The 26,090-nt window shown below is 39.8% G+C and overlaps 1 protein-coding gene across 1 annotated transcript in view; it reads right to left on the bottom strand.

Moving 5' to 3' along the window:
• Nucleotides 1-26,090, bottom strand: part of PPFIA4 (PTPRF interacting protein alpha 4) — a 109,755-nt gene that overhangs the window by 42,568 nt on the left and 41,097 nt on the right. Inside the window, exons 3-10 of the mRNA XM_063297336.1 lie at nt 10,186-10,287; nt 8,360-8,524; nt 7,569-7,643; nt 6,996-7,097; nt 6,373-6,594; nt 5,626-5,772; nt 4,222-4,356; nt 2,340-2,423 (exon numbers count right to left, since the gene is read on the bottom strand). Of these exons, the coding sequence (XP_063153406.1) occupies nt 2,340-2,423; nt 4,222-4,356; nt 5,626-5,772; nt 6,373-6,594; nt 6,996-7,097; nt 7,569-7,643; nt 8,360-8,524; nt 10,186-10,287 (1,032 nt within the window). The remainder of the gene's footprint in view (nt 1-2,339; nt 2,424-4,221; nt 4,357-5,625; nt 5,773-6,372; nt 6,595-6,995; nt 7,098-7,568; nt 7,644-8,359; nt 8,525-10,185; nt 10,288-26,090) is intronic.

Genomic DNA, 26,090 nt, shown 5'->3' with positions numbered 1-26,090 from the left:
AAATTAACCTTAATGATTCAAGAAAACAGAAATTACTTTTCACTATAACTAGCCCATTATAATCTAAGAAAATATTTGCAACAATATCAAGGCCATTTTATTGACTGAAAAATGTAAGAGAGAACTGCCCTCTAATTTTTTTTAACTTACATCAGTTGAGAGAACCCTATGAATATTAATAGCACTGAAAATCAGAGGTGAGTTGCACTACTAATTTGAGCAAAGATTTATTCTAGGATATAATGATATTCAAAATTTTACCACCATTAACTATTGAACTTTTAATTAATTATTATATTATAGAATCATAGGGTTGGAAGTGACTATGAGGTCTTCTAGAGGAGAAATCCTCAGACCATCCAAGACAAATGGCTGTCCAACCTTTGTTAGAAAACCTTGAGTTATGGAGGGAAGCACCCACAACTCAGGAGACAGGCTGTTCCACTGCTGAATAGCTCTCAGAGTAGGAAATTCCTCCTTATTTCAAGTTTGTATCTCTCTATACAAAGCTTCCACCTGTTGGTTCTTGTCTTACCCTCAGGCACTATGGTGAATAAATCCACACCCACTTGTAGCATTCAAGTATTGGAAGACTGATATCATGTCTCCCTTTTGCCTACTTCTTTAGGCTAAACATATTCACTTCTTTTAATCACTCTTCATAGGATTTAGCTTCGAAGCCTCTCAACATATTTGTGCTCTTCTCTACACTCTTTCTAGATCTTCAGCATCCTTCTTGTATCATAGCAGCCAAAACTAGATGCAGTATTCCAGATTCAGTCTGACCAAATCAGCATAGACCAGAAGTATCATTTCCCATGATTTCAGTATTATTCCCATATTGATTCAGGTCAAGACTGCATTGGTTCCTTTCCAACACTCTGCTAGCTCATGCTTAATCTGTGGTCTACAGGACATCCAGATCCTTCTCCTAAGTACTACTGCCAAGCCAGGTCATACCCGTGCATCTGGGGGGGGGGGTCCTACCTAAATGCAGACCCTTACATTTCTTGCCATTGAACAGCATTTTGTTGCATAGGGCCCAAAGTTTAAGTCTATCAAGATCCTTTTGAAACTTGAACCTGTCTTTGGTGTCGTTAGCAGTCCGCTACAGCTTTGTGTCACCTGCAAATTTGATGAGTATGCCTTCTATCTCCTTTTCTAAATTAGTAATAAAAATGTTGAAGATCACAGGGCCTAGAACAGAACCATGAAGTACCCCACTGCATATCTCAGTCCATAGGAGTTAGATCCATTAAGGACTACATATTGGGTACAATTGTTCAAACCTGGAACAACTTATGTTTAAGAAACCTATGCTGGCTTCCAATAATCACCTTGTTCCTTTCTAAGTGCTTGCAAACCCACTGCTTGATTATCTTTTCTAGGATTTTCCCAGTTATGATGTCAAGCTAATTGGTCCATGTCTCCCTTTTTAAAAAAAAGATTGGAACAATGTTAGCTCTTCTCCAGTCTTCTGGCACTTACCGTGTACTCCATATGAAGTGACATAACATGACATCCCAGAAGTAAGACAGATCACTTTGATCAGAGGCACAAATGAAGGAAGGGAATGTAGAAATAGGGTTTCAAAAATAGGGTTTAAGTCATAGATGGCACTATTTGATTTTACAACTCAAATTAAATTAAGTGCAACTAATCATCTAGGTGCAGGGACGCGGTGGCGCTGCGGGTTAAACCGCTGAGCTGTCGATCGGAAGGTCGGCGGTTCGAAACCGCGCGGCGGGGTGAGCTCCCGTTGCTCGTCCCAGCTCCTGCACACCAAGCAGTTCGAAAACATGCAAATGTGAGTAGATTAACTGGTACCGCTTCGGCGGGAAGGTAACGGCGTTCCGTGAGTCATGCTGGCCACATGACCCGGAAGTGTCCTATGGACAACGCCGGCTCCAAGGCTTTGAAACGGAGATGAGCACCGCCCCCTAGAGTCGGACACGACTGGACTTTACGTCAAGGGAAACCTTTACCTTTACTAATCATCTAGGTAACTACACCTAACACAACTATACTACATTTGCATATACTACACATGGAGCTAAAGTGATTTCTTCTATTGCTGAGTTCCACAACTTTAACCATACCATAACAACCTATCACTTAACCATCACTTAATAGTGTGGCTGAAGATTTAAGACAACCATGTGGGATACACTTTCTCAGAGCAAGCTACCATTTGTGAATAAAACACTGACATCATAGAAGCAAACATAACAGGTAACACCAAGGTATTATTTTCTTTTTAACAATATAATATAAATAATATATTATATAAAGCTACATGAAATAACATAAAGCTACATTCTCTACAGAAAACAACTTACCCTTGCCAATTCTTGGTTCTTCTCCTCCAACTGAGTTTCCAGTTGCCGCAGTCGTTCTTCAATACTGCCATGCCTTTCTTCAGCCTACACAGAAAAAGACATTCTCTAAGGTGGTGGTTCTCAACCTCACCAAGCACTATATCAAAGAACCTGAATCCCACCAAGGTAAAAACAAAGCACTGACTTTTTCTAAGAATATTTGTATATTTATATGAGTTCTGTTATTATATTTATTATTGTAAGTTTTAAGTACATGAAGAATTGTACTTAACAATAATTTGTACAGCTATAACTTTAAAACAAACAGATAAGAAATAAATTAATATTATCCTGTGGTTATAGTTCACTGACTGGCATCTCATTAAAAAAAATCTAATATTGTCTTACATTGGAATAAGTCATTGTGATTGTATTCTGAGATTCTCTTTTTATACTACTTCAGTGTTAGAAGAGATCTGATTTTTTTCTGACTGAGACAGAATACAACTTCAACCAATCATAATGAAATATCTGTTTGTTTCAGTTCAAATATAATTTCTGTACAGCCCTAATCTAACAATTACTCAGACATATGCCTCCTGAATAGCGGTACCTCACTGATGATTTAAAAGACCAATGTTTTTCCAATATACAGGTTCCTCTAGTTCATATCATAGGCAGCAGGAGCTAGAAGCTGGGAAGACCATCCTTGTTTCTTCTGCCCACTATAACGCCATCACCCAACCCAACAATCCAACCTGCCTCCAGCAAAACTGGAGACTGACTGCTTGCCCTTCTCTCCATTTCTCCCATTCTTTCCCATGCATGGATTTAAATAAATTAATCACATCCCATCCAGGGTCCTTCTACATATCATCAGTGGAACAGATATCATCAATTACTAAACATTGCTCTAAATGAACAAGTAAGTTCTGGAAATGTGGGTTGGGGAGGAATGGAGAAGACTTGTTCTTATATAAGATTGCACCCACATATCACATAGGTATAACCAAGCATCTGGGATATAACCAATGTGGATTTGTCTTTGTAACGTATTTGGCTAGGTAGGAAACTATTCTCTGAGAGATTCTAGAAATAGACCTTCTCAAGCGTAGGACATGGACATGAGTTTCATATTGAGTTCATCACTCTAAGGTTGACAGAGCTTTTTGAATCTTGCAGCACATATTTTCCAGGATTTCCAGCCTTATAAGTACATATTTCATTTAAGAGGTGTATAATATGTTCCCATCTGATTTCTTAAATGCATCTATATGCAGATAACAGACCTTATATCAACGCCCCAGACTTGGTAAATGGATCTTAATCCCAAACTAAAATAATCACACAAAATGCCTGATTATTTAATGGGATAGAATGTGCTTTAAAGCATCCTTGGGCAGCAATGACTACCCTCCAATTCTGTATGCATTAAGCAGTAAAGCCCAGTAAAAATCATTTGAAAAGTTCAGCACAACCATTCTTACCTGAAGCTACCAGTCTAGGAGGTAGCTATACACAAACTGAATACAAGCTGAATTTTTGATCAATTCCAAAAAATTAACTCAAAGTATCCCATTTCAGTGCTTCAGCTATTCAGAGCTTCAGCTTTTCTGATTTGAATAGCAGCAACTATTTGAACTGTATCAGAGCTGATCTGTACATCCCCAGTAGCTACTTCTTAGGATAATTATGTCCCCTAAGAGAACTGTATGCTAGTCTAATTGATTATGCTGAACTTTTCATTTTTTTAAAAAAGTCCATTTTTAGAAGACAGATGAGCAGTTCATGACATTTTCCAACTTGCTTTCCCATCCCAGGAAAGTTATGTAGCCTGGACAGATGCCAAACCATCCAGTACCCTGGATTTTACTGAAAGCTCTTTATGGTCTTGCCCACTTGCCTTGGTGAGAGCTGCTATTCTTTGGGCTAGCTCAGCCTCCACCTCGGGCAGAGTCTCAGCTTTCCTCATGGTCTGCTGCAGTTTCTGCTCTGCCAGTTCTAGAAGCTCCTGGAGGTGCCGTGCCTTCTCTTCACACTGTGGAACAATGCAGAATGGCAGCAATGTATAGGAGGAGCCAGAAATGCTAAGGATAGTTCCAGACTAGGCCAGAGCTATATACTCCAATGCATATATTCAAAACAGAATCAGAAGTCAAGCTTGGAATGCCAGTTTTCATTGCACATGCTTTTGATTCCAATTTAAAAAGCCAAGCATCAACATTTACCGCTATTGTGGAATATTTAAATTGTTTTCATTATAACATCTTTTTTTTTAATCTGTTCAATTATGTCCAGTCTCCCAGTTTCTAGCTTGATGCCTTAACCATTACACCAAACTGGCTCTCACAACATGTTTAAAGCTGTGCAAAATGTTCTGAATTCGAACAATCTGATTCCAAAATGCCCTGTCTCTATTCTATGTAAGACAACCATTTAAAATGCAAAATAGGCTGTTTTGAGCATTTTTTAAGTAATTCAAACTGAAAATATGTGTTTTGCATTTGAAACAGAAGTGTTTTCAGCTTAAAACATCTCTGAAATGCTCAGAATGGAATGTTTTGAATTCAGGATGTTTCAGAATCAAAGTATTCTGCACACCCCTATTAATTTTATATATTGTGAAGTTTCTTTGTAAATATTTGAATATCCTCCTAAATAAATAAATAAATTGTTAAGCGACAGCAGCAAATCCCTGCAAACACTTTAAAATTACAGTCTTCTACTCTGGGTATTAAACCACTAGGGTAAATGGATTTGGGCCTGTACAAAACCAAGTTCAATATTAGGTATAGCTTGGAACCTGTACATAAAGATCAGCTGTTCTCACATGAATCAGTAGGCTATTAAAATCAACATAATAGGCCATTTTCTGAATGTTCCCACAATCAGAAAATAGACCTTTTCAATTGTGGTGCCCTATTTGTAAAAATGATGCATGGTACCTAATTTAATAGCCATGGAGTTGGCAAAGACAAAGCTTTAAACCTTCTTGATTCAAAGAAAGCTATGTTTTAATTTTAACTGTCTTTACACTTTAAACATTATTTTTAAAAATTCTGTAGTTTATTATAGCTTTATGTGCAAGAATAGCCAAGCCCAATTGTCCAGCTGAACAGCAGGTACTGGTCATGAAGGCAAAGTAGTAATGCTTCTGGGAAAGAATAATATGAGCAAGAAGAGTATCTAGGGAGAAAGTTCTGCTAAGGAGGCAAAATGGGCATTTTAAAATAGAGTGCATCATCCATGAACCTGTCAATCAGATTACCACTGGCATTCCACATGCCATGACATCAAACCCCATTACCTGGCGATGGAGAGACTCTTTATTGGCAAGCTCATTCTCCAACTTGTCATTAAGGTCATGAATAGAAGTGGCTTCTCTCTGAGCTGCCAGATAGCGCTTCTCTAGGGTGGTAATCCTCTCCTCCATGTCTTCTTTCTGTGCCAAAGCCTGGGAAAGGAAATATTAAAAATGTAGGTTTACTTCTACACATATAACCTAGTTCCATTGTAAATCAGATGGAATCACCCTGTATCCATTTTTCCACTGTTATAGTTGGAAGTGGGCAACAAGTGCTGGAAAACTCCATCACAGTTAAATCCTCTGATACCTGGCAGGAAATGACACTCTACACACCATTGGCAGCTGAAGAACTTCTGCACAGTACTGATTGGTGCCTTTCACTATCACTGTCTCTCAAATGTATTATCATGGAGGCTTCAAGAAGCAAAGGGAGACCAGCAAGCAAGAGAGGCTGGTAGAAAAAAAATGTAACCTGGGTTTTCAACAACTTGTACTAATATTTAAGGAACCTGCCAAGCTTTTTCAAGAATTTTAACAGAATACTTTAAACTAGGTTACCTTTCTGGAAGGTTTTAGAATAATTTTATAATTTATCACTGCATAACTAAACTCATTTCTCTAGCTACTTCAGTAACCTCAGTCTGCTATTTGGCTTCAGATGTAGCTAGAAAAACTGATATTATTTTAAATTGATTTAGAGGTTTTTTGTATGCCATCATTTTCACAACTGGAATTTAGCTCTCTAACCTCTCGTAGATCCCTCTGGCACTTGCTGCTCATTTCTTCAGATTTGATGAGATCCCTCCTGGCTGTGCTTAGATCTTCTTCAAGCTCAGCAACACTTGCCGCCAGACCAGCTAACCGTTCTTTAGCTTGTGCTAGTTCAAAGTTTTGTTTCTCTAGAAGCTCCTGCAATTCCACAATCTGACTTGCCTCATCATCTGGGTGTATAGAGCCATTAGGGAGTCTCTGTCAAGTAATATAGGAAAAAAAAGTTTCCAACTCTTCAGCACAATAGAGAGTAATAAAGGAAAGAACTGAACAAATGTCATTGCATGTTTCTAAAATCTACTCAACAACTGCCAATGAATCAATAATTCTTTTTATCTCTAAACAACATAACAAGATGTATAGCTCTACACAATGTGCCTTTTGAAAATAAGATGTCTAAATCAGATGAACTCTTAAAACAACTGGGAAACTGTTCAATCACCTTTTACAACATTTTAGAAACATAGCAAAGAAAACACAAGCTTTGCCTACAGGCAAAGGAGTCCCATGGAAAATAATTGACTGACTCACAATTGCAGACATACAGTATTTCAATAGTATCTTGGGTATCATCCAGTTCCCAGAAGGTTGCCTCTCACCTTCCAAAGCATCTTCTGTCCAGATTCTTTGCCTTCAGTCCTTTTTTCATCTTCTCCTAGAGGGGCTTCTCTTTGGGAAGACCCTTGTTGAAGAGCATTTACCTGTAAAATACATCTTCAGTAGCACTTAGAGTTCTCATAAATGTGAAAAAAAAGAGTGTGAAACACATTAACAGTACAAGGGGTTTGTAACACTTCTGACAGTAAACCATTATTTTAAAAGCTTTCAAAGAAGGGGCACCTATTTTTTCACTTACAACAAATGATTGGAAAGAAAAATTCACATTCAAATAAGTTATTTTGTGCAGTTTAAACTATGTGATATAATAAAAGCATGCATGTATTTAACTGAACTTGCCCCTTGCACTGCTGCCACCTATTCTGTCATGTTCCTTTTTTTTCTTTCCCTTCTTGGATATGACATTGTCTAGATATTTCAATAATGACAGATCGCTCTGCACTTTCAATCAGGCTTTGCTGCTCCATGCCATGGGCTTGTTGCAAACAGAACTGACAGATTATTTGAGAAACATTCCTATGCAATTTGGAGTAGAAAATGAAATGCATATTTACTTGCTGGTGGGCACTGGACAGCTGTTCTTCTAGTGTTGCTACTCGTTCCAGTGCCGCCCTTAGGCGTTCTCTTACCTGAAAATGTAAAGAAACAAAAGTGTTATTTAAAAGTGAAACTAATAAATAGGTCTCAAAGAGGTTTCTTGCAGTTTATTGCTGTAAGGTCTCTAGCATCTGGAAATCCATTTCATAATGTAAGCAATTTAATGAGATCACTCTCCCCTCACATTATATGCCAGAAGGGTGCAGAACTGTCAGCAGTAGGAGCCTGTATCACATTCGGATAACAAAGAGCGCTCTTGTGGGAGACTATGAACTTTTATATAGTGATTTGTTCTGCATATGGAAAGAGCCCTGGATGTAAGCATAAACAGAAGATGATCTCAGGAAATTTGCCTAAATCAGCATTTCTCAACCTCAGCAACTTTAAGATGTGTGGACCAACTCCCAGAATTCTCCAGCCAGCATTCTGGGAGTTGAAGTACAGAGCTGAATTAGAGTGGAAGTGGACGGCTGGAATATCCCTTTAGAGGAGCACTTGCACAAATTCAGTCTTGACAGCAACTTCCTGGAATGTAAAGCAATAATATTTGAGAATTTTCTCCAAAGGGCAAGATCTTTCAATGTGGAAATCATTTAGTGAAAGAATCAAAAGATTGATGAGAGTGCTGAGCCAAAGCAATACTTGAGATCACTACAACTTTGTGACTTAAAAGATTCTGAGTTAAAAACAGACGGCTTTACTAAAGCTAAACATTTGCCAATAAAACTAACAGCTACTTAAGCCTCACCTTCTCATCCAACGCTTTATGATGTTCAAATAAAGACTTCAGTGCTTTCAGAACTTCAACTTCACTGGAAACACCAGATGGAGACTGAGCTTGCCGCTTCACTACAGTCATCCTCAGAGAGCGTTCATGCCTTGAGACCAGGCACTCCAAGTGCTCCAGCAAAAGCTGAAAATCAAAAAGCCGCTCCAGTTATTCCTTACGTAAGTCACTGTAAGCAGGATAAAGCTTTCTTTCCTTCATTTCGAACAGTTACCAGGTTTAACTGCAAGGCCATTCTCTGCACCAGAAATATAGGTATCAGACCAAGGCTGAAGCCTTAGAACCTAATGGATAAGATTTTATGTATCAAAATAAATTAATAAACAAACAAACATACATACATACTGTACATACATACATTTACAGATTATTCAGAGGAAATGTAGCTCAGGAAGAGATGGGTAAGCTTTTTAAAACTCTCCTCAGATTAATTCAGGAATTACTCTCTTTTTAAAAAAAATGTAATGTAAGGTGATCTATTATATCAGGGGTTCTCAAAATGGGGGTTGTAACCCCTTAAAATGGTTGCAAGCTATTGGAGCAGGGGTCACAATTTCTTTTTTAAAGCTGAACAGGTTTGTGCAGACAAAGCAAGAATACTGTCAAAATTCACTCATACTTTGTCTTGGCAAGTTCACTGTGGTCTTGTGCAGCCAAAACTGAGACAAAAGCCCAAACTGAGTTTTGAGAGATGGCTAAACCCCTAAGTCTAGCCATCTGTCAAAACCATCTGCCAATCATAACAGTGCTGGGTCTGGCAGATAGTTTCCTGCTAGTGTGGTGTGTAGTAGTACATCCAATCTTTGGAGCATCTCTAAGTATACAAATTAGTGAAGTCCAATACTTCTATTTGTCATTTTAAATTTCTAGCATTTCAAATGGAAAAGGTTTTGCTGTGTGGTTCAAAGAAAGCTAACAATCTACCAGTAATGATGAAAACAGTAAACCTAAGCAAAGAAAATATGGTGAAAGTTATATAACTCTTGCCTAACCTTACTCTCAATAGAAGCATTAGTTATATTCATGAAGGAATCATATAAATTCATTATCATATTAAGAGCTGCAGTATCTCATAGTTTAAGGACCTCTGCATTATATCACTTAAGATAGGGTAATAAAAGGCCAGGCAAGCTAGCAATTTTTCTCTCCCTGAATTTGGCTTTTCTTTAGAGACTGCCTTTAACAAGTCCCTCATGTTTTTACAGTGGTTTACAAATACTTGAAGGACTGTCACAGAGAGAAGGGTGTGGATTTATTCTCCATAACTAGAGACATAATCTCCTGAAGTGCCTTTGCAGGTATGAAAACCAAGTTGCATCCCAATAAGAATAAAAAACAAGACCAACATTCTATAGAAATTAAATTGAATTTAACAGAGATTATGTTAAACCCTGCCATTTAATCAAGAGAACAAGTCTCCTATCAAATATTACTGATGATGGCAAATACTACAGAAAGCTTTCAATCCTCTTAAATCTTAGGGAGAGAGAAAACTGCAGGTCTTCTGTATAAGTGTCTATTAGATAGAGTCAGGGGGAACCTTAGAGAAAGGCAGACTATGCTGCATCTAAGTTAACCTAGGTATTTAATTCTAGGTTCATAAAGTAAGACATAATATGATTTCTTTCCATTTGGCCTAGAATGATGTACAAATCAGGCCATTATGGCTTATTCAACAACTTATGGTTAAATCATGGCTGAATGTTATCTGTGAATATAAATGTTCCTTTGGATCAAGCTACTAACTGAACTGAGTGTCTCCAGCATAAAACTCATTTGTTACTGACCCGCGTATTATTGCGTTCTGCTTTCAGCTCGGAGATCTCCTCTTCCCTTTCCAGCAGCTGCTCTCGGCATGCATTGAGTTCCCTGGTCAATGTTGCAAATTCCTGCAAGACAACCATAAGCTCCACAACTGAGTCAGGTTTCTATAGATGTTGCCTAAATGGACTTAATACTATATAAAGAGAATGTATCCCTATTGCCCCCCCCCCTCCACCCAAGAAGGTCACAAAACACGGCAATTGCCAAAACAGGATTTTTGTTATACATCTGATAATGAATTATAAAGCCAGGTAAGTAAAATGCATAGTTGCTCTTCACCAAACAAAAAGCAGTGCAGCTTTTTTATTCTAACACTCCTCAGCAGGTTTTTATGACACTTCATCAGGCATTCAAGTGTCCCAAAGTGAAGTTTATTATTCAGTGTATTCTGAAATGGCAGTAAGATTCCACTACCACCAGTATTTCTGCCTTGGGTAAGCATAATCTGCTCTCCTATGTGAATTAAAGAAAGCAAAGGAACAGCAAGTAAAGAGTTTCAGTCTGTTCACTTAAGACAATTCTTACCAAGTATATCTTTGGTACAATAAATATCTTGAGGTGTATATGCCAGCTACAAATTGCCATCACGTATTGTAGCACAACAGTTCTTTTTCTGTTTTCCCACCAAACAAGATTTGGATCAGCTTTCTGAAAGCCCCTGAGATTTGAACATAGCTTACATGGAAGCCTCCCTTAATTTTATTCATACAACACCAAACCCAGGAGGTAGTTTGGGCTGAGAGTGGCTGCCCAAAGTCATTCTATGAGTTCTGAGCTTGAATCTGAGTGTGTCTGACCTTAAGATGACCATAATCATTATGCTACATTGATTCTGTGGAGTTAGAATGGGGTAAGCAAACTTTTAATTATCAAAGGGTGATGTCATGAGCACTGATGATGAGCAGGAGGGGGCCCCTATCCAGGGGGGAAAACGCATGCGTAGTAGTGAGGAGCTGAGCAGCCATTCAAAGAGACACAGAACAGACCCACCTTGACTTTTGGGGTTTATCTGCCTGGGTTTTTCCCACACTTCTTCAGTTTGTTAGGATTTTCTGTCTTATGTAGCAGTAATAAACACTAGAGACCTATTCCTCGTCTCAGCATGGTTCCTGACTGTTAGGACAGGTAGCATCACCAGAAAGCGGGGGGCGGGGGAGGATAGGCCTGGTGTAAAAGGTTGTACTTGCTAGTCTGGTGTGATAGGAGGTGCTTCTACACACATGCACCGGAATATGGTTGACTGGAGCCCCTGGCTCCCATGTGGGGGTCCCCAGATCTCCCACCCTCAACTGTCGTGCACCCTCCTACAATCCCTGGGCTAAAGTCTACTCAGTAAATACTGCCATCATCCACTTCATTCCAGAGAAAGTCCTTCTCTGCACTGGCTTATTTGAGAGGGGGAAAGTAGCAAACCACCTCTTCTGCTTTCCTTCCTTCATTGTTGCTTAGCCAAGCATCCAGGCAAGTAATTACAGTTAAATTCCCTATCAGAACAATTCAGTAAGAAATGTAACACTTTCTAATGTACAGCAAAGTTAAGGAACTAAATGAGAGATAACAGAAAGGGAAATAGGAGAAACTAACAATTGAGTCTGTAGGATTTATCTCAATAGCTGCTCCTCTAGTCAAGAAATGCACATACAGAACACAGGGAAAGCTACATAAAACAAAATAAAACAAAGGTACGGCTCAGATCATTTCCCATTAAACAAAATTAAGATTGTAATTTGCATCTAGCTTTTACTAGTTCCTAGACTGCTATGTATTTTCTGCATCCCCAGTTCCCAGCGCCTGTGGAATTTGAGTGCTGCTTTTCTAGTTCTGAGCCAGCTGGGAGAGAGACTCCATCTTCCCATGAGAGGAAATCACAAAACCTAGACAAAATTGATTTTGCCACAACCATGCGCACACCAAGGGAAATCTTGCTGCTGATTGCTCTTTAGTGGCTTCTGACTGTCTCCACCGACTCTAGATGTGATGGGTGTTAGATGTTGGTTTTTCTCTTACACCATTCCAAAACCTTTGGGATGAGGTTTTTCCACACTCACTACACCTGGCATTCCATGGTGGCCTCTCATCCAAGTACTAACACTAGTTAGCTTCTAAACCCAGGCAAGGTCAGACAGGCGCTGTCATCTGCTGAAGTGAAAGAACTAAATCACACTTCATAATTTGTCATTTGCCACCGAATATTGGTGGCGTGATCCTGGGGGAGAAGCGAGAGAACTAACAAAAAGGAACTGATTGCAGCCTGCCCTCTCTGACATACAATATTGTCCCCAAAGAGAGCACGAAGCTACAGCCCTTCAGTGAACCTTTCGCTATTATCAGACACTATATTTTTCCAACAAAAATCTAGTAACTATCCTTTTTGCCTTTTTATAAGAATAGTGTTGCTGGGTGTTTGTCAGTTAGAAAAGCTGCTTTGGTGGTGACTGTGTTAGAGATGTAAAACATTCCTGGTGATACATGACGATGTACATCAAATAGATGGTAAAGAAAGAAGCTAAAGTATTTAAAACAACAGCTATCTCTCACTCCCTCTCTTAAATTTCACTTCTATAACTCAGAGGACTTATAAAAGTAAATGGCAATTGGAAAAATTTCTAACAGATGCAAGGATTACCTCAAAAAGGAACCAAGCAGTTCTCAAAACAGGGAAATAAAATAGGAACTATTTTGTGAGACACTTGATGAAGCATCTTTGGGAAGCCATTAATAAATTATATTTTCATATTATTCTCCTGTGTGTGTCTTTTACTGAGACAAAATCCAGGTACATGTACTGTATATTACAAGTGGTACTTGGTAAGAAAAAACAGGAAGTTAATGCAAAAGTTAATTGCCAGATTTACTTTACTGTGAGTAACAGCAGGTTGGCTTGCAAGGTAACCTTTGGACCAGAGATCGATCGATCGATCGATCCTTCCTTCCTTCCTTCCTTCCTTCCTTCCTTCCTTCCTTCCTCCCTTCCCTTCCCTTCCCTTCCCTTCCCTTCCCTTCCCTTCCTTTCTCTGTCTGTCTGTCTGTCTGTCTGTCTGTCTGTCTGTCTAGCTTCTATTACCCCCATCTCCCCCAAGAAAGGGGTACTCCTGCATAGAGTAATGTGAGCATGCCTGGGGTAGAACTGCATTTTGTTTGTGCTTGTGGCACAGTAGCCAATACGTGCCCAAACTGTTGGGTGTTGTGTCCTTACCATTAGTATGGAATGCTGCATGTGGCATGGTTACAACTAAGGATGGTAACCTACTTCTTGATGAGTGATGGAAGTCAGTATTCATGTGCCCATCTGTTAACAAAGATGGCTTATGCAAGATTGCAACTTGGACTGTAACAGAGTAAATGATAAAGAGTATGAATTAATGAATGAAATGAAAGAAAGAAAGAAAGAGATATATTTTTGTGACTGAAAGTAAGAGAAAGGGGAATACTGAAATAGATCTGAATGAAGATGGCCTGATTTTATGCAGTGATGAATACATGCAGGTGATGAAGGTGTAGGTTTAATTATGAGCAAAGGGGCTAAAATATATCTCAGAAAGTATGACTTGGTGTCATCTAGGTTATTGTGCATGTGTATAAAAGTAGGAATTCATAGGTTGGTGAAGATGACTTTGTGGGAAAACTGCAGCATTCCGAATGAATGCATTCCAGAAGTAAAAGTTATTCTATTAGGAGAGATGAAAGGATTTGTGAGAAAGAGATGAAAGAGTACAAGTGATTGGGGCACTCAGAAACCCAAACCTGAATGAGAGTGATGACTTATGAGTATCTACTTAAAAAGGACTGTTTCAAATATATGATTAAGTGCTAAAATCAATCTTGTAAGACTGAAAGTACTTCTCCCCACTTTTAGTTTTACTCTCTGGAAAACTAAGGAGGGCCCCTTCCGAAACACTTCCTACTCCCCCTCTCCTTCTGTAGGCTGAGATATCTTTTAGATGCCGGTTGTCCAGTCTGTGGCTCTTCATCCTGTCTATCAAGGTCATTGCCACATATCATTACAGATGCAAACTTGTGAGATTAATTTTAACCTAAATACCAATTTAAAACAATTACCTTTCGGAACCCAGTATTAGCTTGTCTGATTGGAATCACGATTCTTGTAGATATATTTAACAAGTTCTTCTTCCTTCCATTAGTGAAATTCTTCATAAGTTTATATTATTTTGAATGATAAACTGTATAGTCATAAACTTGTCAGATGAGACAAGACACCAGGGCCAGCTTTAGTTTAAGGCACTGGCCTAGGGCACCAAACCTTAGGGACACCAACACCATCCTCCTTCCAAATTATTCTAAAAATAAAACTTCACATCAGCAGGAGGTGGCGCCATCAGTCAACGTGTCCTAGGGGTACCATATACCCTTAAGCTGGCACTGAGGACATCTATATATGAATTAGGCAATTGAAAATATCACATTTAAATATTTATAAGTTAAATCCTACATGGAGAGGCTACTTTAAGGATAATCTTCCTCCATCTCCATCTCACCCTTTACAGTAAGAATGATAGAACTGGTGGCTTTTAAATTTAAATATTAAATGAGTATTAGCTTATGTTCTTTCAGAAACAAACCAACAAAACTCTATAATATATGAGGATGTCAAACTTTTTTGTATTTCCTATCAAGTTGCTTCATTCTTTTTTAAAACCTTTCAAAATATCTTCAGTTGGATCCAGACATAATTGTACAGTAATTTTGTATTCTAGAATAGTATACCCTTTAGTACCACTAAAATCAGTGAAATTTTGACATGACTAACTGGTATCCCATCTATTTCAATAGATCAATTCTAAGCATGACTAGGTTTGGATGGCCCCATAATAAACCATTCTTTATTTTTATTCTTTTTTTTTTCTAAATAGGAGGAAGAAATAAATAATTCAGAAGTATTGGTCTCATCTGAGGATCTAATTGGAATGATGGGTTCTGCCAGACTTACTTTGTGAATCAAAACAGTTGCCAAGGCAATCAGTACTATTGACTAAGCATCACATGAATAATTAGCCCAGTGCGTAGCCAGAGAATTCCCCCTCCACACACACACACACCAAAAGGAACAGAAAAGAATACCCCAGTGAATCAGCATTCTGTTTTCAAACTTCACATAATTGCCAAGATGCCTCTTCAGTTTGCAGCAACATTTTATATTAGCAGAAATATTAGAAAATAAAACAGCAGTAGCTGTAATAGTAGCAAAACAACAAAATTTTCCTGGGCCATCAGAGCTCTACCTCAGTTTCTCTGAGGTTAATCATGAGGACAGCCCAAATTCTTTGAGAACTGTCTCTGCAGCCATTTTCCAAACATAAAAATCTGTCTGCTGGATTACCTAAAAAACCAATAGTTCAGTATACTGTTTCTCACATGTTAAGTCAGAAGCTTTTAGGAAGCCCACAAGCGATACGACAACAGCTTTCTCCTGTTCTTCCCTATTCAAAGTATTCAAAGTGGGGTATTCAAAGTGGGGTATTCAAAGTGTGCTGCCTCTGATTTTGGCAATAGCATAAAGCCATCTTCACTTCAGTTGTTGATATATATAAATATATATTCCCTTTTAATAATTCGATCTAGCTAGGAAAAAGGGGATAACTCTGTGAACAGTTACATTCCTGTATTATATCAGGGCACTGTCATTTGAACACCATATTACACATCATAGCTTAATTTCATAACTATTTAAACCCACAGACTGGAAAGAGTATATTATACTTCATGGGAAATACTGAAATTGTCAAAGCACAATATACAAAGCAGGAAAACTAATCGTGTCTCTGAAGCTAACTTATCTAAAAGTACAGCTTAAAGCACAATGAAATCCTGCAAACTTATTTGACCAGAAATCATAAAAGAACTGGGGGGAAAATTAACTCCAGGCACTTTTTAAAGTATCTTAATTCTTACATATCAGTTCTACATATGATTTCTAGGACTCTTGGTACTAATCACACTCTGGGGAATGTAGGAGTATAGGACAAAGTATAATAAAAGTCTGCCCTTTTAATCAACAAATGTAGCATGCAGTTTGGAACAGCAGGAGGGATGTAATAAGATGCATGTTCATACTCATTCAGCTTTTACTCACTTCCAGAACCCTATAAACAATTTTCTGCAATTACTCAAGTAACCTAAAGCAAAGAACATACCAGTTAAGCACCTCTAAATGAGTGGCTTCCAAAAGTCAAGGGCCCATTCCTTACATATAAAATACCAATTATACAAGGACACATTTGGAGGGCATATTTGTTCACTGGAAGCAGCCCTAGAACTACTAGTTCTTGATGCTGGTGGTATAACCAGTAGCACTAACACTGGCCAAGTTCTCTTGCCCTCACAAAGACTTTTGGAGTAACCTATCGTAACAAAGAAAAAAAGCAGGATGTCATGCCCATACATAACTTTTGAAAGAAGATGCAAATCTGTCTGAAGACTTAGATAGGCCTGAAAACCTAATGTGCCCTGGAGTATTTCTATCTATCTAGAAAAAGGAAGTGCTAGGATGAATAGGTATTGCAAGCAATATCCTGCTTACCTGATACATGAACATGGTGAAATTAATGCCTTTGGGAAGATGGATGCTTATAAATTGGCTCCCTGTATTCATGCAGGAAAATCATAGCCAACTTGATCAGAAAATCCATAGCTCTACAGACTGAAGGGAGAGTAGCAACTAAATCCAGGGATGAAAGTTAGAAGCAGCACAGATTCTATATGCCACTGCACACCTTGGTTTGAGATTCAAATCATTAGGAAACTACTTCATGTTGTACCTGGAAGGAGGAGGAGGACTGGACACTGTAACAGTGTCACCAAGGCTTGCAAAAATTTCCCATCTGCTGCCTGTGTTAATCACATCCCTTTTCAAAATACAGAGGAGGCAGATGTATGATTTGGTAAGAGAGGCACAGGAGCTACAAGCAGGAACTGGAAGCCAGAAGAGCCAGCAGCCTCCCCCAGAGGATCTCACAGATATACAAATGACCTAGTTTGCTTTGCATTGCTTGCATGTTCCCTCCTCTGATGTTAGAGGCAGAGGAATTGAAGCAGGAGCAGAAAGTAAATCACTGGATAGCCCCTTAATCCAAGCGGCTACAGAGCCCAGGAGACATAACCCTCCCTTAGTGACCTGGCATGCTCTCTGCCCAGTTGCTCAGCATGGATGAACACAGACACCAGAGCTAGGGCTCTCAACCCAAGAGATGAGTGCTAAGAAGGAAGGTTACATGGTGGGGGCAGGAGAGTTATCAGAAAGTTAGGTGAAGCCTCGAGCCTAGGCCAGAGCATATTTACTGATAGAGAAGAACTGCATGACCCAGCTAGAGAACTGCCAAAGGGCAGACTGTTCAGTGAGCAAGCAGCAAGACATGCCGGAGTCCACGTCCCTGTCAAGCTCTTACAGAATTCTGTGGCAGCTTAGCGGCAGAAGGCGGTTGGCGCCACCATAAAACGGCAAGTGGTGAAGTTGAACTTCTCAGTTCAACAAACAATCTATTAAAGAATCTCATCAAAATATAGATGCATGTTAATTCAAACCCTGGTCACTGTGACACTGGCAACAGCCACTAAATTAAGTCCCTTGCCCTTAATTTAACTGCATTTTTCTGAGGAAAAGTTTCTCACCCCAACAACCATAGTATTAAGTGGATGAAACAATTCAGTCAAATTACATTTCAGTATACTGCTTTATGACATTTTGTCAAGTCTGCATTTCTCTATACTGCTACAACTGCTCCTGGTGGTAATTGGGCCAGGTGCTTAGACCAAGAATGGTTAGTTTAAGCAGCCATGTATAAAGTAACATTTGAGACATGCATCTGCACAGAGTCTCACTGAAACCTTCTACAGCTTACCCAGTCATCTGGAGGGGAGCCCTGCTTCCCACATGTACTAAATGCAGCTTCCACTGAACTCCTTCAGTTCCTAAGACCAACTCAGTAAAACGAATAGAACAGTGAAGTCAACGTATTAGTTATTTATCAAATATTTATACCACACACTTCCAGTACAACCAACCAAGTCACCTAAGATTAATCAGGTTAGAAGAGTGGGTTGTGTTAATTCACAGATGACCAAAGAACTGTATTTATAGATAAGTGACCAGTTCTCCTTTCATTGTGGATCCTCTTGATTCACACACATGGCTAAGTAGCCAGTTTAGCAGAAGAAGAAATTGGTTATTGTATGGAAACTGAAAATGGAACAGCTCTTCCAAAAATTGCATCTGTGTTAGAATGGAGGTCCAATCTGCAGCACTGGATGAATAATTGAGTTTATACGGCCACCTGATATAATATTCTCAGGGAATATTCCTGAGAAAGGCTAATAATGCTGAAGCAGAAAATGGTGTCAACTAGTTGATCACCCCTCCCCAGTCACTTTTCCTGGGCCTCTTAGAGAAGCAATAAAAATGCAAGTATAACCATAAAAATGCTTACAAGGCAAAGGAAAGCTAATAACAAGAATGCATACTTGGAGGCGAATATGGGAAGCAACGATAATGAGACAACACTTAGAAATGACACACTAAGCAGTAAACTTTATTCTAAAACACAGACCCTTTCTTTTCTCAGTAAACGAGGAGAGTTCATTAAGGCTGAGTCTCTTCGAAAGTTTAAATCTTCTTTCTGGGTTTCCCGCAGCCCAGACAGAGCTGCCACTGATTAGATAAGCCACTAAAAAAACTGGCCATCAATTGATTGTTTATTGCTCCTCCTGTTTCTTTGTCACCTCCTCACAGTCTCTTCCAGTTACAGAGTTCAGGAGCCTATAATAAGGAACCTCAATTGTATATCTCCATCCCGGGTGAGGTAAGTGATGCTGTGACTGCCCTGTCTCGGTGCCTGGGGGCTATAGGGGTCTGGATGGGGAACAACAGGCTTTGACTGAACCCTGGTAAGACGGAGTGGCTGTGGGTTAAGGGTTCCTCCGTATCCGGGACTTTGTCATCTTTAGTTCTGGATGGGGTTGCACTGCCCCAGACAGACCCGGTGTGTAACCTGGGGGTCCTCATGGACTCACAGCTCCTGCTTGAAGAGCAGGTGGCAGCCGTGGCTGGAAGGGCCTTTGCACAGCTTCGTGTTGTGCACCAGTTACGCCCTTTCCTGGATCGGGAAGCCCTTCGGACAGTCACTCATGCCCTTGTTATCTCCCATATAGACTACTGCAATGCGCTCCGCATGGGGCTACCCTTGAAGAGTATCCGGAAGCGTCAGCTGGTCCAGAATGCGGCCACGCAGGCTATTTTCGGTGCCCCTAGAAGGGCGCACATAACACCATTGCTACGTGAGCTGCATTGGATACCAGTTTGCTTCTGGGTCCAATTCAAGGTGTTGGTTATCACCTTTAAAGCCCTACATGGCATGGGACTGGGTTACCTGAGGGACCGCCTCTTCCCCGTATCATCAGCCCATCCCACCTGATCATGCAGAGAGGGCATGCTACGGACACCCTCGATAAGAGAATTCCATCTGGTGGGATCCAGGAGGCGGGCCTTCTCAGTAGTAGCGCCCACCCTTTGGAACATCTTGCCCCCGGAGGTGAGATTAGCCCCATTTCTCCTAGCCTTCCGGAGGAAGTTGAAGACCTGGCTCTGCCACCAGGCTTGGGGCAGGGAGGAGAATCGACATACTTGAGGTTGGCTAGTGCCTTGAAATGCCCCTCCTACATAATGACTGAAGGAGATCACAGCCATCTGGATTTTATGAGGTGGGGTAGTTAAGAAATTGTTTTAGAGGGATTTTATTAGAATTTTATTGTATATTTATTGTTCTATATTGTAAACCGCCCAGAGTCCCTCCGGTTGGAGGAGATGGGCATGACAAATTTGATAAACCAACAAACAAACAAAGAAACCTTTAACAAACAAACAAACAAACAAACAAAAAAGGAATGTTGGCTATTGATGGAGAGGCAAAAGAAGCCCTTTTACTAGTTGTCTTTAGCTGGTTCATTCAGTTTCTGACATGGGCTAGCAGCATTTTGCAGGATTCTGAGGCCCAAGAGTAAGGTTTATGGTACAGTTACGAAACTGATGGGGAGGCAAAATCTGTGCTTCCCATTCTCAAGCACATGACCAAAGCCAGATAAGGGATAAGATATGGGGAAGTTCCTAGTGTGCTATGCTGTGCTGAACAAAGGTAAGGGAGTTGAAACTAGTGAGCTTTGCATGCCTGGGAGCTCAATGTAATGCTTTCCTGGTTCCAGTGAATGCATGGATTGTGAGCTTGAGGCAAATCTATTCCTACAACTATCAGAAATTGCAATGAGGAAGCAAATGAAGTTGTAGTGACTCTTGATGGTAATAGATGATGAGTAGGAGAAGGTCTCTGAGATCTGAGATAAGCCACAAGCATTGGAATCAACCATCAATAGTTTCCATTGTCACAAGGGTTGGACAGGCTGAATGCACAAGATATATCTGCATGCAACTGAAGATTTTATGAAGTTGCCCATGGCACCAGGATAAAATAAGGTCTGCAGCTCTACAGTCGAGCAGTCTAGGCCTGAAATGTTATACAAATGAGTAAATGTCAATGGGTAGTCCCACGTATCTGACCTCTTCTTAATTTTCAGGTGTTACCATGTTAGAGCCCTTTGATGTTGAGACTGATTTGTTCCCCAAGAAGCCAGATCTGGTTGTTTAGCAGCTTGTTTGCAAAATGTACAGTACTTTATTGATATGTCAGAAAGGGGTGGTCTCTTAGGAGGGCACTTTCATGAAATGTAACTAAATTCTTCACGATATATACATATCTTGTGTGTGTTGACCTCGCTCTTCTCAGACAGCAAAGTTCTCCAGACTCCCAGCTGCAGGAGTTCAATATCCAAAACCACTGATGTAGTGAGAGATGTCATGAGTAAGGATGGCGAGCAGGGGGCTCCCATCCAGACTGTCAAGCGCATGCGTAGCACTGAGGAATTGTTCAGCCATTCAGAGAGACACAGATCGGGACCGCCTTAACCCTTGGGGGTTATATGTCTGGGTTTTTCCCACGCTTCTTCAGTTTGTTAGGATTCCTGTTAAGCACTAGTAATAAATATTAGAGACCAGTTCCTTGTCTCAGTGTGTTTCCTGGTTGTTAGGACAGGAGGTGGGAAGGATGGAACAAGAGAGAATAATGTAGGGAACAAAACAGAATATTTCTTCTCCTGCCTATACTGTGTCACAGTTCACGTATTTCATTAATCCCAATGTAGAATTATATTAATGCATACAAAATCTCTGTGGTAATGGATGAGTTTGTCCTGTACATATTTCTCCTGGCAGACCCTCTTCAAACTGGGCATTTGAAAGTCAACAATATATTCTCTCACTGAGCATTTACCTTGTCTTAAGTTAGTTTTTGTGACTGGCAGTCACCTGTTTGAAAGATTCATCAAAAATAGCCCTGAACAGTGTCACAAAATTGGCATAGTTGTCCAAGTCTGGGTTGTTCCACAGCAAGAAACTGGTTGCCCATTTTGCCACTCCCTCTGTCAGGAAGCCAATTATACATCCCACATGAAATCAGTCCAAAGGGAAATCCTGAGGTCTTAGAGAGATGTACAGTCATATTGAGGAGAAAAGGTACTAAATTTGCCCAGATTCCATCATACATCAGGCAGGGAAGCAAATGCTCAGCCATGGAGAACTGCTGCAGCTCCCACTATGGCTGCTGGATCCTGGGTGTGCATGGGAGTTGTCAATGGGGATAAATTCCACCCCACTAGTTTATTCATAATTAACCAATCGATCTCAGTTGCCACATGGTTATGACCCTAAAGCAGGGTGCTAGTAATCTCTTCCACAATCAAGGGATTTATAGAAGATCAATAGGCATGGTTTATTTCTGGAGTATTGAGTGCTTTTTCTCATTCTGCAAGGATGAGATGAGTAGCAGAACTTGCTGTCAGAGCTTCATCCAGGCCATGGGTAACAGTGGAAGAATCAAGGATAAAGCTCAGATAGATATGTTGTTTTTTATTACAGATACAAGACGCCCTAATAATGAAAATCAGATGCCATTGAATCAAGCAGTCACACCCTCTATTTATTATTGCTCTTCCTCCCACCCTTATGTGGTGACAGACTTCTTGCTGTTTGTTTCTCAGCCTTGGATAAAGATGGCACCTGCATTGTTTTTTGATAAAAGTCTTGTCTTGTCTGCAAGCTTCCCACCCCTAGCCTACAAGCTGATATGCTAGTTTAAATTCACACTTAGTTCTTACACAGAATACTATGTATGAACATATGTTATATTATGTTACTACCCATCTCACCCTAATCGTTATTTTACATGCTACCCATCAAATAGCACATTGCTGCAACACACTACAGAAGAAATATATAAGTAACCCTTGCAGCACACTGCAAAGCTAGCTTACATAACTTCAAGTACAGGTAGTCCTCGACTTACGACCACAATTGGGACCAGAATTTCTGTCACTAAGAGATGCAGTCATAAAGCACAACATCATGTGACCACATTGCTTATCAACAGTAATCCCGGTACTCTCCATTGCTGTTGTTAAGCGAATTCCACTGGTCATTAGCTAAGGACCCACCCCAATCCAAGCCATTCCAGGCTTGGTCCCTCCCAGCCCTGAGCCTCAGGAAGGGAATGGACTGCCTTCAACTCCTCCTACCCACCTATCTCCCCACTATCTCTGCCCTTTTGGCCGCCCTGCACCCTGCTTTGCAAGGTGGCAAGCAGCCCCAGAACTGCACAGCTCTGGGGCTACTTGCCACGCTACAGCCCAGGGGCTTCTTGCAGCTCCAGAGTTGCAGTGCACCACGAAGCCCCTGAGCTGCATTGTGGCAAGCAGCCCCAGAGATGCACAGTTCAGGGGCTCCTTGCCGCCCCACAAGGCAGAGTGCAGGGCAGACAAAAGGGCAGCGATGGGGGGGAGATAGGCAGGTTGGGGGAGTTGAAGCACCTCTGCAGTCGTTAAGTGGGGGCAGGCTGCCAAGCACCCAAATTTTGATCATATGACCACAGGGGCACTGCAACGGCCATAACTTCAGGGACCAGTCATAAGTCCATTTTTTCAGCACCGTTGTAACTTCATATGGTCACTGAATGGTCATAAGTTGAAGACTACAGTACCTGTACACATGGCACCATGCAATTTAAGAATGCTAATGAGAGATAAACCATCTTTTAAATAATTAAAGATGTTGTTCGAAATTTACTATAGGAATCGTACTATATGGTACAAAATTGTTGTACATTAAATGTGAATTATTGTGACTAAACAGCTCTTTCATTTCGCCTCAGGCATTTAAAACTGCTTCTGGTAGCTGCCAAAAGAAACAATTACAAAATAAACTAATTTCATATATAGCATCTGAGAAATTTTCAAGATTTAAGATTTTCTGTTCATCACAAAAGCTTTATAAAACAGGTTGCCAGGAGAAGTGGAGTGGGTAATCTCCTCAGCAATAGCAATTATGCAGTCCAGGCCATTTATGGCCTATACTACTATGGTACTTCTTTTTTATATATATAAGAATTTTATTAAGTTTGAAACCAAAGTACACAAATGAAAAAAACTACAAAAAGAAAAAAAACCTAAAAGAGTATAAAACACAAGAAAAAAGAATTTTGAAGATTGCATAAAGAGGTGACTTCCGACTTTCAACAACAAGAATATACAGCAATTTCCATAATCAATCCCTTACTCTATATCAAACCAAGGTCAAATTATTTCTATAAATCATTCTATTAGCACATTATAAAAATCACTAAACACAATTGCTCCTTCCCCTTATATTAAAAGAAAAAGAAATATATAAACCTCCAAATCAACTCCCCCCCAAAAACATTTATTTAATTTTTTCCTTCCTACCAGTATTCTATATATTTCTGTCCTCTATAATAAATATAAAATTATAAACACATTTAAATTGTTTACTTTTATAATTAATACTATAACAATCTTAACCCTATTAAACCTAAAACCAAACAAATATTATTATATCTTATAAATCTTAAAAATCAAACAACTCTAAAAGCAATCCAGTAACTCTTAGTCCAAATCATTAAAGAAAGATAAAATCATACAAGCCTTAATATCAATCCAAATAAACATTCTTCATTCTCTATCCTACCTCAAAATAAACCAAAACATTTACATATCTCCATATTACACACAAGGCATTTTTATACAGAAATCAAACAGCCCAGCTGCCCCCTTGGAAACTCAGACTTCTCAGTAAAAGAAAAAAACCTCCCACAGAACAGAGCCTCTTCTTTCCCATAATATTCCATTAAAAAAAACAACTGCATTTGTGATTTGCAGTTCCGTCTGTTCTTTTAACTCCTTCAACACCAAAATTTGGTCATCTGGCACAGCAAGAGCTTCAATTTCGCTGTCGGTAGAAACATCTCCTTCTTTATTGGAATCAACTTCTTCCACAACCTCCTCAGCCAGGTGAAACATTTTAAAGCTGATATTTTCTGCAATGTCCCGAATACTGTATCTTGCAGAATAGCTTGACAGGTATCATAAAAGATCTGTTTAAAGATCTGTTTAAACTCACAGCGAAGCTCACCATGGAACTCTGAGAGAGTTCCTTGGAATCCTTGGAATCCTCCATGCTTCAGGCAGTAGATTATGGCGCCCTCTAGATACTTGACTGGCAAATGTAGGAGTTAATGAGTTAATAGAAGATCTCCAAAAGTTGTTGACACAGGAGGAAGTATGCTAACAAGCAGCTCTCAGAGAAAGTGAGCAGAAAAATGAAGATTCGAAACAGCAGATTCAAGGTGTAGGAAAATGTTAAATCCTTCAAATTCAATACAAAAATAATAGCAGGGAGACAATTATTTATTTTCAATCCTCCTCAATATCCAAATGGGAAAACAAGCCAAAGCTTAAAAAGATTTTGAAAATTAATCCCAGAAATAACGACAAGCACCAAGATGGTTTCTCCTTACTGTAGGAAGTCTCTCTTAGGGTACATAACTTTAAAAAATATATAAATTGGGTGATTTAGAAATGGGGTGGCTTCACCTAGTGTCCCTTACAGCTACAGCGCGGCTTGGAAATGATGACGTCCCAGCCTCCCGGCAACTCTTACCTGATCGATGCGGACACCGTTTGCGATTCTCAGGCTGCAAGTCTCTGTTCCAGAGGACAGATGAGATGATTCCGAGCATTTTCTTTGTCTGTGAAAATGCTCTGGGCTTCAGGAAAAAAACCTGCCTGCACCCCCCACAAAAAAACGCGCTGCTGTCAGTTCTGTCTGTGGAGCTTGTGGACACAGCTGTTCAGTTGCCCATATCCCCATCAGAAGTCACTACTATGGTACTTGTGATCCTTGAACTTGACGTGAAAAAGCCAATATTATAACAGACAGATACATCGGTGGAGTTACCAATGGATGTCAAAAATGACTAAGTTTTTATTCTGCAAAGGATCGGCTGAGCAAAGCATTTATACTGATACTGTAAAAATAATAATTTTCCCCTTTAGGGAGAATAGTGATACCTTCTACCACAATCCTGTGCTGAGTAGCTCAGTCATCTTAGCTAAATTAAATTTATATTTATTAGGGCTGGATAGTGCTTTGGATTCAGTTCAGAAGAGGTGCATCGGAGTGCCTGGGAGTGTGAATAAAGCACCTGCTATGACTCATTAAAGCAACTTTTCCAGCTGTAGCTGCACAATACTGAAAACAGATACAGCTACTTTAATTTGTCACAGATATAGCATTCATTCTCCCATGTTTCAAAGCACCTCTTCCAAAGTGAATCCAAAGTATTGCACAGCCCTAATAATTATTCTCTCTCCATTAAATTGAAATTGAGTCTGTTACTGTTCAGGAAATCCAATGGACATTCAACTGAGATGGTTTTTCACTTTCATGGTTTTCATCTTG

Source organism: Candoia aspera, chromosome 3 (assembly GCF_035149785.1).
Source record: "Candoia aspera isolate rCanAsp1 chromosome 3, rCanAsp1.hap2, whole genome shotgun sequence".
Lineage (NCBI taxonomy): Eukaryota > Metazoa > Chordata > Lepidosauria > Squamata > Boidae > Candoia > Candoia aspera.
The sequence above is the reverse complement of the archived record's forward strand: the minus strand, read 5'-3'. Positions and strand labels throughout refer to the sequence as shown.